The sequence below is a fragment of the Bos taurus genome, chromosome 3, assembly GCF_002263795.3.
Source record: "Bos taurus isolate L1 Dominette 01449 registration number 42190680 breed Hereford chromosome 3, ARS-UCD2.0, whole genome shotgun sequence".
In the NCBI taxonomy this organism is placed as follows: Eukaryota; Metazoa; Chordata; class Mammalia; order Artiodactyla; family Bovidae; genus Bos; species Bos taurus.
Window position 1 is genome coordinate 31,564,465 of NC_037330.1, and position 14,735 is coordinate 31,579,199.

General features: G+C 53.0%; 1 protein-coding gene across 1 annotated transcript; it reads left to right on the forward strand.

The window, feature by feature from the left end:
* The first annotated feature begins 990 nt into the window (after window positions 1–990).
* On the forward strand, window positions 991–14,276 carry INKA2 (inka box actin regulator 2). The gene is given in 2 exon segments (NM_001101261.1): window positions 991–1,166; window positions 12,996–14,276. Coding segments are annotated over 2 exon segments (885 nt in total). The 5' UTR covers window positions 991–1,130; the 3' UTR covers window positions 13,845–14,276.
* The last annotated feature ends 459 nt before the right edge of the window (window positions 14,277–14,735 follow it).

Sequence of the window (14,735 nt, forward strand, 5' to 3'; positions counted from 1 at the left end):
GGAGCTCTCACAGCTCCGGTGCATGGGCCGCGTCTATTGAATAGAATCGTGGCATCTTTGAGTTTCCTCTCCCTTCTCCGACTTAACAGAGAGCTTCGCAAGTGGCCAGAGCAAGAAGTAGGATAACTGGGAGAGAGCAAGGCTTGCTCCTCCACCCCTGCCCATCCTATTGAAAGCAGCCCCTATCCCATGACCCTATTTTATGTTTTCATAAAGAATCATTACCTGAAATCGCAGTGCCTTTTTTTTTTTTTTTTAAAACCTGTTTGTCTTATTCCATTCCGTCCCGCCGCCCCATGTTTGTTCTTAAGGCTAGAGAGCTTGCGCGTCTTATTCAGTATCCGCACGCAGACCTCCAACCCTATCCGGAGTACTAAGTAGAGCCTACTTTGCTTCGTGTTAAATACGTAAATGGACCGAGCGGCTGCTCCTCCGCCCCCGGGTGAGGAGTGGAAGGGGAGGACCCTTCACTAGGAGGTCAGGTAGGCCCACACTTCCCAAGTCCATTTTTTTGAACAGTTCAGAATTCAAAAGAGCTGCTGAGTGGCATTTGGGGTGGAGGGTCTTGCTTTTCTGATCAGAGTTTGGGAAACTGGATTGACACTGAGACACTCAGCTTCTTTCGAGACTGGTACCCAATGCCCATGCCTAAGACGGGGCACTCTCTGTTGGGGGGAGGGTCACGTAATTTGTTGGGGGACGTTGGTACAGTCTGGCGTGACGATATCCCCCTCCGCTGCGCAGGCCAGGGCCAGGTAGGCGTCGCCTGTGCTAGCTTAGGCCCCCAGGAGCGGAGGTCTCCGCCTAGTGCACACACCCGCCCCAGGGTCCACCCACGGTCGCCCAGCCCGCGCCCCCTGTGCGCTCTCCTCATTGGCTGAAGGCGTCCCCCTAAGTTCTCATAGGCTGTCCCACTTTTCCCTCCGCCCCCAGCACGGACCGCGCGCAGCTAGCGGAGGGGAAGTGGCTCGAAGTCCAGACCTGGGAGCAGAGCCTCCGCTCAGCGCTGCGAGAGGCGCGGAGCTCAGGGTGTTCGGAGCGGGGGTTCAGTGGGACCAGTGATCCCACCCCGGGACACTCTCGTGGAGCCTAGCCCGGCCAATGGGCGCATGAGGTAGAAGAACAGGGAAATGGACTGCTATTTACGCCGCCTCAAACAGGAGCTGGTAAGAGCGGAGCGGGCGCCGGGATGCGGGAAGGCTGCTCCGCCCCGACTGTTACTTACCTGGCTGGGGCGGAGGAGGTCCTGAGAGGAGAGAGGGGACGCGGCTAGCAGGCGGAGGACAGGACCTGTCCTGAGGGAAAAGGGCCGCGAGCAAACTTGTGTGAGAGGGAGGTAGTCAGGAACCAGTGAGAGGGACCGACTGAAGTGCGTCCTGAGATCCCGAGGGAGCAAAGAGGGCGCACCCGGGACGCGGATGCCCGGCTGCGGGAGCCGCACGGGGCCGCGGGGAGCCGGGAGGAGGGTGCGCGGCCCCAACCCTATCCGGGGCAGGAGGTCGGCCGCGGACTGCTTGCTCGAGGGGAGCTGGCTCCGCCGCCCCCACCCCCACCCCCCAGCCCTGGCGGCCGGGCTTGGCAGGGCTGGCGCGGCTGCGGGGGCAGGCCCGGCCGGCTGTCTGCCTGGGCTTGCCTGCCAGCGGGGAGGGGGCTGGCAGCTGGACCCGCGGGGGAGGGCCCGGCGCGGGAGGAGGGGCGCCGCCTGGCAGCTCGCGAGCGGGAGAGCGGAGGCCCAGCCAGATGTCAGGTCTGGGCCTGGGGAGTGCGGAGCGAGCGTGCAGAGGACTGGCTGCGGGGGCTGGGAGAAGTGGCACCGTCTGGGGGAGTGGAGAGCGGGGATGGAAATCGCGCAAGTGGGGAGAGGGGCGCCCCGCTGAAACTCCGTTGTGGGGCGGCACGTTGCTTCTCACCGACTTTCTATCCCACCCCCTCACACCTGCCACCTCTCTTGTTCTTTCCACCACCAGAATTCAGATAGATATTACAGACGTCCCCGCACCTGGGCCCCCACGCCCTCCCTGTCAAGCAGGCTCTCCGGGGGCTTTGCCTCCGTCTCTTTTGTCCCTTTTAGTCCGTTTCTCTTGGAGTCGACCTTTTTTCGGTCTCTTTTCTCCCGTCCCTTTTCTTCTTACTCTTCAGAGCCAGGGTCATCCAGGCTCACGACAACAGACCTGGATCCAGAAAGTGTCAGCTCGTACTCTCCAGAGTCCAGGACAGCCTCTCCCACTCTCCACACTGAGGAGGGAGCTTGGCAGTTGTATCAGGGGCCAGCTTGGGTAGGAGGGGTCCCTTTTGATTCTTCATGGTCAAGGTGGCCCAGGCACTCTGTCTGTCCCACTCCATTTCTCTGGGACTTCCTCCTGAAGCCCTTTTTGTGCTGACACTCGGATGGGAACTTTACCCAGAGGATTGCTTCTTAGATGAGGGACAGAAGAGTCTCCATCATATCCCTTCTCATGTTCATTTTCTCATGCTTTCCATGTCAGTTTGGAATGTCTGGTCCCAGCCCACACATACACAGTTCTGACTTTTCCCATTCATTTGTCCAGTACCAGAGAGAAAGGTCAAGATCACCAAGAGGATGTCTGAAGTCCAAGACTCAAGTCAAGAAAAGAATCTAGCAGAATCCTCTCTTTTTTGCTTGGAATCTGGGACCACACCACCCACCTCAGGATCTGCCTTAATAGAGGGTTTGTGGGTGTTCCTGGCATGGGCTTGAATTTTAAAATCCCACTGATTTGCATTTTTTACAGCACCCTAGGTGGGAGGTGGTGAGGGGAGGAAGACAGCCTGTGGATGCCAGGAGAATAAAAGAGGCAACAGGAATCTGAACAGAGCTGAGCTCCAGGTCTTGATTTGCACCCTCTCCTGCCAAGGACTTGAGCCCCAGTCTCCGGGAGGAGGAAGGGGAGAGGCTAAAGTCACCCAACTCCCCATTAGCTTTCATTTGGCCCTTTGTCTGAGCAGCTTCAGCCTTTGCCTCTCTTGGAGAGAAAGCCAAATGCCTGGCCTGGGGCCCAGAATGACACTCAGATGGGAGAGCTCTGCACCCTCCTCCACCCATGGTGTTCCGCCCCCTCCCCAGTGCCAGTTTGCCCAGAAAGGAGACCAAGTAGAGTGACAGGCAGAGCTATCAGAGTCTTGTTCACTCCCTGACGCCTCAGCCCAGGGCTTAGGTAACAAAGCCAAATTGCAGTTCCTCTGTTTTCCCAATGGGAGTGAAGGAGAAAATGAAGCTGTTAGCTCAGGCTCAGCCTTTTGGCTCCTCTAAGGATTTGGGGGTTTGAATTCAATGCAGCTGGGTCGTGGCTGGGTTAGGAAGGTCTGTGATGGCGCAGGAAAGGCTTATAGTTAGTATGTGTGATGAGCTTAAAGTGTGTGTTCATCTCAGACAGAATCTTCCCCTCCCATCCAGGAGGGACTGTGTGTTGCTTAGCTTTGCCTTAACTTAGTGTGTGCCCAAGAATGGCACTCACGTAATACTAGTCAAGTTCTACATTCATTTATGCCATTAAATCCCCTTTAAGAAACATATGTCCTGAAGACGCTGTGGGTTAAAGCTGCTGGAAAAGGAAACATGAAGAATAAATTGTGAAATTATCTTTGTCGAGGCTGTTCTGAGCTCCTCTCTTGCATCCTGGCCCTGCCCTTGGCCCGGAAGATCTAGACAAGAAGAGTCTGTTTCTGCAAAACTGAAGTAGCAGAATTTCCAAATTTTCTGAGGCAGAAAATTTGCATTGTAACAAGTGAGCACTGGAGGGAGGCTGAGGACTGGGGGATCCTGGCTTAGTTAGGTTGATGTCCAGAGGACTAGCCCTTTCCCCCTGTTCGGAAGAGGATGGGGATCTGGTTTCAGGGCTGAAATGTAGCAGGAGAGTAGCAGCAGCTGACACACTTCTTCATTAGGATGAGAGGGTCAGGCTGTAACTATTCAGTAGGGAATATATCTCTCCCCACTCCAGCAGCCAAAGAGAGGCCCTGCCTGAACATGGGGCCTTGAAACCAGCTGTTCCTTATACACTGCTCCCTTGAGGGCATCCAACAAATGGGGTAGACACAGGCACACAGAGGAAGCAGATAAAAGATGCTCACAGGGTGTCGCTCATGAGTTCAGATCAGTGTAGAAGAGCAAATAGAGTGCATAATGGGCGAGTCAAGTATAGTCAGGCTGGGAAGACTTCCTGGAAGAGGAGGAGGAAGTTGATAAAGTCAGCTTCTGGAATGTCAGTCCTAGCCAAAGCATGGCGAAGCAGCAGGGAGACGACTCTCGGGCCAGAAAAGTCCTTCTAGGAAAACCTGTTCCTAGAAGACAGTTGTTTGGCCACTAGCGGCCACAAGTTTAGGAGGTTCTGGTACATGGAGGAGGACCAGAGCGTAAAGGCAGAATAAGGAGGAGATAAGAAGGTGATAGAGCAGATACATTTAGGAACAGCCTTCAGCCCTTGAGGCAAAAGAGCAAACTTCCTGAGGCAGAAAACAGTTTCTGCAAAGGATCTCATAGTGTGATCGCCCTTGATGGTTAGATCTAGGGTGAGACGACTTTGGACTAGATTATGTGGGGTGGTGTGCTCAGTGGGAAGAGCGTGGAGCACAGGGTTTGGGGTCTCCAGGTCCAACTGAACTCAAATCCTGGCTCTGTGTGACCCTAGAAGATTACTTGACATCTCTGTGCCTTGGCTTTCTCATCTGTAAAATTTCTTTTATTTTAAAAAATACCTACTTTAGGGACTTCTCTGTGGTCCAGTGGTTAAAACTTTGTGCTTCTACTGCAGTGGGTATGCATTCAATCCCTGGTCAAGGAATTAAGATCCCAAGGAATTAAGATAAAATAATGATAAAAATAAAAACAGTATACCTACTGCATACAGCTACTGTGAAGATTATGTCAAGTGCCTCCCCAACTGTATGTCCCTAGCATATAACACAGTACCTGATGTGTTGTAGGCACTTGGTAAATGCACAGTGATGAACTAATCAGACTGGTGTGCATGTGTCTTTCATTCTCAGAACACACTTACTGAGTTCATACTATGTTTAAAGTACTTTGCCAGGCACTAGTAATGTGGCTACAAATATAAACAGACACTGATCTTGCCTTCTGAGAACTTAGAGTTTAATAGGAGTGATAATAATAACATATTCAGTTCAGTCACTCAGTCGTGTCCGACTCTTTGTGACCCCATGAATCCCAGCATGCCAGGCCTCTCTGTCCATCACCAACTCCTGGAGTTCACTCAAACTCATGTCCATCGAGTCAGTGATGCCATCCAGCCATCTCATCCTCTGTCGTCCCCTTCTCCTCCTGCCCCCAATCCCTCCCAGCATCAGAGTCTTTTCCAATGAGTCAGATCTTTGCATGAGGTGGCCAAAGTACTGGAGTTTCAGTTTTAGCATCAGTCCTTCCAAAGAAATCCCAGGGCTGATCTCCTTCAGAATGGACTGGTTGGATCTCCTTGCAGTCCAAGGGACTCTCAAGAGTCTTCTCCAACACCACAGCTCAAAAGCATCAATTCTTCAGCGCTCAGCTTTCTTCACAGTCCAACTCTCATATCCATACATGACCACTGGAAAAACCATAGCCTTGACTAGACGGACCTTTGTTGGCAAAGTAATGTCTCTGCTTTTCAATATGCTATCTAGGTTGGTCATAACTTTTCTTCCAAGGAGTGAGCGTCTTTTAATTTCATGGCTGCAGTCACCATCTGCAGTGATTTTGGAGCCCCAAAAAATAAAGTCTGACACTGTTTCCACGGTTTCCCCATCTATTTCCCATGAAGTGATGGGACCAGATGCCATGATCTTCGTTTTCTGAATGTTGAGCTTTAAGCCAACTTTTTCACTCTCCACTTTCACTTTCTGCCATAAGGGTGGTGTCATCTGCATATATGAGGTTACTGTTAATATAATTATCAACTGTTAATATCGATTCACAGTTTTTGATATAATATGCCAGATAGCTCATGTATTATGTCAGTTGCCAGAGCAACCCTGAGAAGTTGGAGTTCTGTTATTCCCATTCGATAAATGAGACATGGAGAGGTGAAGTGACTTGGCCACAGTATAGGGCTGATAGGTGGCAGAGCTAGGACTCAAACCCAGCCAGTCTGGCTGCAGATCTCACACTCAGAGCTAGCATATGCATGCAGATCTCTTGCACAGAAATAGAGGATACGTGCTTGATGAGAGGCATGCATTCAGTGCTCTGAGAGAGAGAGAGTCCCTCCAGCTAGTGGATCAGGGAAGGCTTCATGGAAGAGGTGACATTTGAATCAGACCTTGAGGGATAAATAGGGACAGGAACAGGAGAAAAAACAGCATTTCAGGCAGAGGATGAAGTGATGTGACCAAAAGATGCAGAGATGGAAAGCATAGGGGTGTTTGAAGACTGTCTAAAGGGGAGGTTTGAAGACTCACATGAGTTTGGCTAGAAAATAGGGTATATGTAGAGAAATAAAGGCAACAGGGCTGAAAGAGCTGTTGAGAGCAGACTGTGGTAGTGGTGGTAGGGGTCGGGGGGTTGAATGCCGTGCTAAAGGGTCTGATCTTTTCCATATGTGTTACAGAGCAGCATGATTAGAGTAATTAGAGATGTACCTTGGGATCTAGGAGGTGGTAGGGGGTGGAAATGGCAGGAGAGGGAGGAAATTGAGGCAGGAAGATAAGTTAGAAGGTTACTACAAGACCACGCAGTAGAGTATGAAGACCCAAACCAGAAAGGAGAAAAGGAAGATAGCTTTTTGGGTTTCCTTGGATGCCCAAGGAATTGGGTTGATTGGCTGCAGTGGAGAGGGGCTAAAGCTGGACAGGGGAAAAGTGAGGCTGGGAGCTGAGCTCCCTACAGGGGCGAGACTGGCTCGTCTCTCAGTCTGTCTGCCTCTTGCCCAGGCACATGGCCCCCCAGTAGATTGTTCATTTGGAAAGTGGGCTCATGCATTTCACACCCCTCCCTCCTCCAGCTCTTGGCACAGTTTCTGCTTTACCTTCCTGTTGAGAGTTCCAGCCAAGAGCAGGGGGTTGTGAAGGTCCCTATTCACTGAGCTGCAGAATGGGCCACTTGGCAAAAGTGGGGCTTTTCCCGTTTCCGGCCCTGAACCCTCTTCTAGCTTCCAGAGGGGTTGAAAGGAACTGTGTGGGGATCTTGTGAGTAATGGGGGTGGGGGGAGCGAAGCAGGGCACACTGCCAGTTCTATGGGCAGAGCTGGAGCCTGTGTCAAAGGATTCTGGCTGAGCTGGGAGAGGGCGTGAGATGGATAGATGCAGGGCACAGCTGTGGGATCAGTCAGGGGCCTAGGAGAGGGCTTGGGAAGGTTGCCGAGGATGCTGGTGTCACATTTTCCCATCCTCACTCCTCCCACACCACAAAAGGCCCAGCAAGTGCCAAGGAGTGGGGGGAGCTGTCCATGGACAGCTGACACCACACTACCGCATTGAGCGCTCGGGGCTGGAGGGCCGGGATGGTGGGGTCTGGCCTCCCAGCAGCATCTTCCCCTTCAGCCCCAGGCAGGCAGTTCCTCTTTTCCCCTTTCAGATGAGTCAGTAAAGAGATGCCTTCCTGAAAATGAACTGAATTGGGTCTTGGAGTCCCTCCAAGACTTCATGCTCTTCCTCCCTGTATGATGATAAAATTGCCCTCACATATCACACTGACAGTCCTGGTTTCTTCTCACAACAATCCCACGAGGCTGCAAACTCAGGGATTATGATGACATGGAAAGCTCAGGCCAGGCGTGGCATCCCAGTCCTCCCCCTAATCCACCTCGGAACCTCAATCTATGGATCAGTGTTTCCACCGGAGGTGGTCAAGATAATCAGGAGATACTCAGATGAAAAACTTAGTTTTGAATAGAGAAAGTGTTACCATCTATTTATGGAAAGTGATATACGTTTCATATAAATTTCCATATAAAAACATTTATTCACATGAACAGATTAAAGTATTAAATAGGAGCCTAGGTCATTTATAGATATGATGAAATCATGACGTAAAGTCTAGGGGATTGTGTTCGGGCAAACACTGAGGGAGAAAACAAACCTCCCAGATCCCAAGTTTCCTAATCCGTTAGGTGGGGGTAACACCACCTGCCTCGACAGCCTCCTAGTAATTGTGGTCACGGTCACATAGAAGACAGAGCAAGTGCTGCACGCACGTGAGGGGTTATCATTTTACACTCAGACCAGAGCACAGAAGGTTGGTGAGTCCACGTCATGTTGAGTGGCCGAGTCAGTCAGCTGGAGCACCCAGGTCCCCACAGGACAGCATGGGGCTCCTTGCACACACCGGGGTTCCCTGCAGGCATCCACCTCTGACACAGGGAGGAAGCCAGGGCCAGTTTAGACTGCAGCGGGAGAGACTAAAGTTTGACAAGAAAGAAATTTTTAGAGGAAGTGCTGGGGACGGGAGATGGACTGTGGGGTGGTATGGATGCGAGGAGGCAGTGAGACCTTTCTCAGAAAGGATTCACACAGGATACACTTGTCATGGGTATTGTGCCGGGTGGGGGAGCAGGCTACCTCTGTGCACGTGTGCATACACGTGTGTATAGGCATGTATGAGTGTGTGTGAGCTGGGGTGGAGAAAGAGAATAGTGATTGTTAGAGCCATTCCCACTCAAGCCATTCCCACCAATCAGAACTAATTAGACCCTCTTGCAACTTTTCCAGGGGTTCCCAGGGTGTCATAGTGGTAAAGAATCCGCCTGCCAATGCAGGAAATGCAAGAGACCCAGGTTTGATCCCTGGGTCAGAAAGATCCCCTGGAGGAGGAAATGGCACCCCACTCCAGTACTCTTGCCTGGAGAATCCCATGGACAGAGGAGCCTGGCGGGCTACAGTCCAAGGGGTCACAAAGAGTTGGGCACGACTGGGTCCACACATGCATGTGACTTCTTTGGCTGAGCCCTGGGGAAGTCGGGTGTGATTCGGCAACAGAAAGCCAGAGAGGAGCTCAGCACCTGCAGCCTGGAGATGGGGACTGACTGTTCATTTCTAGCTCAGGATTCTCTCAGACTCGGCCCCTTTCCTTTACAGCCACCCAGCACCGCTCTCTCTTGTCGCTCTTCGGCAAGAGACACCCTGGGATCTGATCATGTCCCACGCTCTGGGGAAGACAGCAGCCTGCCCTCTGGCTCTTTTTGCTTGGGTGACATCACTCCCCTGGGGCTGCAGGGAACGGCAGCTCACCTCCCAGTCAGGCCCCAGCGGATGCTCTGACCTCCCCAACACCCCCTGGCCTCCCTGTTTCCCAGACTCGGCCTTCTTTCTTCCATTCTCAGCCCCCTGACAGCTGCCTCTTGCCCTCCAGTGTCAGCGTTCCATGCCCAGCTGACTGAATCCGGCTGGACAGTGGGCAGGGGGGTGCTGAGGCTTCCTTTTCCTTCCCCTCTCCTTCCTCTGTGTGGGGCCAGGGTGGGAGAAGGGACCGGACAAGACGTTTCTCCCTGATTGGGCCAGTTAGATGGACAGAATTTTGTCCCTACTCTGTGTTAAGGTTCACTGAGGAAGAAATGGGCGGAAGTTCTTGGGAAGTCTTAAACTAAGAAAACAGCCACATACAAACACACATTACATCATGTCATCTGTTCAAAGCTGGGCCAGGAAGGAGCTCAGAAATTAAAAGACAGACTTTAAAGAGCCTTCCCAGATTACATGGCAGAGCTGGGATTTGAACCCTGTTCTGTCTGTCTCCAGTACCCAAGATCTTAACCAGAACACTATCATTTTCCATAGGGCTGTAACTTCAGCTCTTATTTACTTAAATGGGGCCTCTTTTTAATGGGCAGCCCTGAGTTCATACATTACCCACACATTCATTGTCACTGGAAAAAAAGGTACAAAATGTCAGAGTTATTTCTTAAGGATTTTTCCATACTGGAAGAAATTGAATGGGGTCATTTCATTCCTCCCACCACCTCTGATCTGGATTGTGTTCAGCCTTCTGGAAGGAAACCTTCGAGCTCCGACTCCGTGCCTCTTGGTGAAATGAAACCTTGAGAAGCGTCCCTGACTCTTTCTCCCTGGGTAGTGACTGATCGTCAGAGGATAGCAAGCAGTCCAGGAGGGGTGACTTCGGGGTACTCTGTGTCCATTTTATGGATATGTAGCAAGTGCAGCAGTGCTGGCTGGGTTCTGGGGTAACACACTGATGTGCAGACCTCAGTCTCTGCCCCCAAGAAGTTGATGCTCAATGAATGTTTCATGAACGACACACCACTTACATGCACAGAAGAGCTGGGGCAGTTCTGAGAGGGGTGAGCATTTTAAGTATCATGGAAGAGGTTCTGACGAGAGCTTGGGGTGTATATGGGAGCAGATTATGCTTCTGAGGGTTGGATGTCTGTGGTTTGGTGGCCAGAAGGCCGGCGAGGAGGCTCCTGCTGCACTGCAGAGAGTAGAAGGACAGATGTGCGGCATCCGGGGACAGAAGCCGGGGTGGAAAAGCCAAACTTGACCCCAAGGCTCCAGGTTGGGGTGAGTGTACAAGGGAGGGGACAAAAATAGAAGAGTCAGAGCAGAAGTTTGCCAGGAAGGGACCCTGAGGAGTTTGGTTCAGGGCTTAGAGTCTCCTGACTCTGCTCTGGGTCTTCCAGTTGTAGCCAAGCTGCCCCCAAAGGAAGGAGTCAGGAAGGTGGCAGCTGCAGGAGACAGAGCAAGGGGCTGCCTGCACATGCGGGCACACCACAGGCTGTGTCTCTAGCTACTGCTGCCACCACTCAGATGGAGCATGCTTGCCCAGCAGCCTGGCAGACCCCAGGCTGTCAGGCCTGACCACCACTTCTTGCTCTTTCTTGGGCAAGGTGCTGAGTGTGGGAAGTTCTTTACTCAGCCAAGGCCTCCTTGGCTTCAGGGACGGTCGGTCAGTCTTCCACTGTCCGTTAGCACTGCTGGCTCTGGAGAGCCTGGCCACCAGGGAAGCCTGGCCAGGGCCCCAAACCCCTACCAAAGCCAAAGTTGGCAGGAGCGGGTCTGACCCCAAAGCCCAAGAGGATCAGTGCTGCAGAGCCTCTGCACCCCTGCTCTGAGCCCCTCCAGCCCTGCACCCCATGGGCTGGGCCTTTTGCCTTAGGACAAGGCCAGGAGGTAAAATGATCCCTGTGGGTCTCCAGGGGGCTTAAGAAACAGATGGTCCCCTCACATGAGGTTTGCTGTTGTAACTTGAGCAGATCTGGAGAGGGAGCTGGCAGGACCAAGGCAGCTTGGGCCCCGGGGACGGGAACCTTGTGAATGTTATCAGACGCAACATCCCCTGCCCAGCCTCCAAACTGGGCCCTCACCCAAGTCAGTCTCTCAGCCCCTTCCAGCTGGCACCTGGGGCTCTGGCCTTAGACACCCACAACGGGGCTGGGGACCCTGTCCCCACTCTTGGCGAGGGCAGTGTAGCCAGTTGGGCCAAGAAGACAGGAAGAGCGCTGGAGCTAAGTCAGAGCAGCTGAGAGAGAACAGGTGTTTGGAAGGGCGAGAAGGGCCAGGCAGAGCTGAGCAGCATGCGTGCGTGCTCAGTTGCCCAGTTGTGTCTAGCCCTTTGTGACTCCATGTCCTGCAGCCCACCAGGCTCCTCTGTCCATGGAATCTTCCAGGCAAGAATTCTGGAGTGGGTTGCCATTCCTTCTCCAGGGGATCTTCCCGATCCAGGGACTGAACCCTTGTCTCCTGCATTACCAGGTAGTTTCTTTACCACTGTGCCCCTTGGGAAGCCCCAGAGCTGGGCAGGGGTCTCAGCAAACAGAAGCTTCCTGGCTCCTTATCTCTCTCCTGACCAGCCAAATGTGAACAGCAGTAAAATGAAACCCCAGGCCTACTCTCTGAGCTCATCCTCTTCCCCTAACATTCCTCTCAACCCTCTTCCACTGCCTAGCCCTCCTGAGGTGGTGCTTGGTGGTTAGGACTCTAGCATTGGGAGTAAGATGTCCTGGGTTTGAATCCCAGCAACATGAGCTGGGTGACCTTGGGCAAGTTACTTCACACTGCATTGTGGTTAATGGATCTGTTAACATGAGAATTGTAATACCAACTTCCTAGGGCTTATATAAAGATGAAACGAGATGGTGTGCACAAAATACTTAGCTCAAGTCCTGTTCACAGTAACTGCTCACAAACTGTTATTGTCATCGTCATCCTCATCTTGTGGAGGCTAAAGAGAAGCAGGCAGAGACACAGAGGACACAGATGGACACAGAAGTTTTTGTACCCTCAAACTGATCTCGGCCCCACCTCTTACTATCTATGTCATCTTGAGCAAGTTACTTATGTGCCTCAGTTTCCTCATCTGTAAAATAGAACAGTATTAGTCACTACTGGCTCAGACGGTAAAGCGTCTGCCTGCAATACGGGAGACCCAAGTTCGATCCCTGGGTTGGGAAGATCCCCTGGAGAAGGAAATGACAACCCACTCCAGTACTCTTGCTTGGAAAAATCCCATGGACAGAGGAGCCTGGTGGGCTACAGTCCATGGGGTCGCAAAGAGTCGGACACGACTGAACGATTTCACTTTCACAGAGTGGGCTTCCCGGTGGCTCAGACAATAAAGAATCTGCCTGCAGTGCAGGAGACCTGGATTCAATCCCTGGGTTGGGAAGATTCCCCGGAGGAGGAAATGGCAACCCACTCCAGTATTCTTGCCCGGAGAATCACGTGGACAGAGGATCCTGGCAGACTACAGTCCGTGGGGTCGCAAAGAATCAGACATGACTGAGCGACGAATACTTTGACTTTTCATGGAGTAGTTGGAGAGATTAAATTTTGATTAATTTATACATATGCATATGTGTATACCTATATGTAGCTTAGGACAGTGCCTGTCTTAGCAAGTCAGCTGCCATCAATATTATTTCCTTAATCCAGCCTTATCTGTGTTAAAACTCCTCCTCTCCCAGTCCTGATCTGCACTATGTAGGCCATACAGAGGCGGGGTCAGCGGCAGGCTGGAGTGACCCTGGAGGTGTATGTTTGGGGAGCAACCCTTGCCCTGGCTCATGGGCCCTGTGCTCTCTCCCCTGCAGATGTCCATGAAGGAAGTGGGTGATGGCTTGCAGGATCAGATGAACTGTATGATGGGGGCGCTGCAAGAACTGAAGCTCCTGCAGGTACAGACGGCCCTGGAGCAGCTGGAGATCTCTGGAGGGGGTCCTGCCCCAGGTTCTCCCGAAAGCCCCTGGACACAGCTCGAGCCCCCTCAGTGGGAGGGCAGCAGAGGTCCTGTCAGACCTGGGGCCTGCTCCCCCTCCAACCAAGCTTCTCTTGGCAGCACCAGCAGCGGCAAGTTTCCATCGCATAGGAGTGTGTGTGGGAGGGAGCTGGCCACCCCGCCCAGGACACCGCTGCCAGAGCCCCAGCCCTCTGCCCAGCAGGGGCCAGAGCTGGCAGAACCTGATGACTGGACCTCCACGTTGATGTCCCGGGGCCGGAATCGACAGCCTCTGGTGTTAGGTGACAACGTTTTTGCGGACTTGGTGGGCAACTGGCTGGACTTGCCAGAACTGGAGAAGGGTGGCGAGAAGGGTGAGACAGGGGAGGCGGGAGAGCCCAAAGGAGGGAGGGGCCAGCCTCGGGAGCTGGGCCGCAGGTTCGCCCTGACAGCAAACATCTTCAGGAAGTTCTTACGTAGCGTGAGGCCTGACCGCGACCGGCTGCTGAAGGAGAAACCAGGCTGGGTGACACCCACGGCCTCTGAGCCCCGAGCTGGACGCTCCCAGAAGGTCAAGAAGCGGAGCCACTCCAAGGGCTCTGGACATTGCCCCTTCCCAGGTGCCTCGGAGCCCAGAAGAGGAGAGAATGCTTCCACCGGCTGCCCCAAGGCCCTGGAATCCTCGCCCTCTGGCTTTGATATTAACACAGCTGTTTGGGTCTGAATCCTAGAGACAGAAATATGACTGAACCCAAAAGGGCCAGGTCCCAGTGCTGGGCCCCTGGGAAAGAGGCCAGGCGGGGTCCCTTCCCGCAAGAAAGGATGAAGAAGAAGCAAAAGGGTTTGGAGCTGGGTTGACAGGCCTGTAGTTGGGAGAGGCCATAGCAGGCGCTGGCTGGCAGGGGAGGGCAGAGCTCCTAGACAGAGAGAGAGAGAGAGAGAGAGAGAGAGAGAGAGAGAGAGAGAGACAGTGTGTGTGTGTGTGTGTGTGTGTGTTGCAACCGGGCTGGAGGTAACAGCAGGGGAGGGCCTGAGGGAGGAGACCAGGAAATCCGTCTGACATTCCCAAAGACCTCACTTGAACATTCTGCATGGATCTGGCACTGGGGCCTCAGGTTCCCCAGAGATGCCGCCAATAAAGACCTTGTTTCTCGTGTCCCCAGGCTTGTGTGCTTCCTTGGCAAAGCACTGCTCCAGGCACAGGTATTGAAGCCCAGCCCTGCTGGGAGTGGGAGCAGAGTGGCAAATTCCCACCCCACCGCCTTCTGTTGCCTTTGAGATTTCACCCCATCTCCAGACCCTGGGCCACAGCTGAATAAGGAGTGTGTGTATAAGGAGTGCATGGGGAAGCCCATGCCTTTCCACAAGCACAGGAAAGAAAGCCAGTATTTGTATGGCGCGCTAAATGTTTGGAATCCTTTTCATATCTATGATCTCCCTTGTAAATGGGCAAGAAAGGCAGGTAATATTCCCAATTTCCAGATGAGGAAGCAAGCCTGGATATGCTATCCCATCCAAGGATGGGCTGCAGGCAGTGGCTGACTAAAGAGCAGATGCTGGGCTCTAGAACCCCACATACTCCTCCCGCAACACCCTGTTCCCGGGGCACAACCCT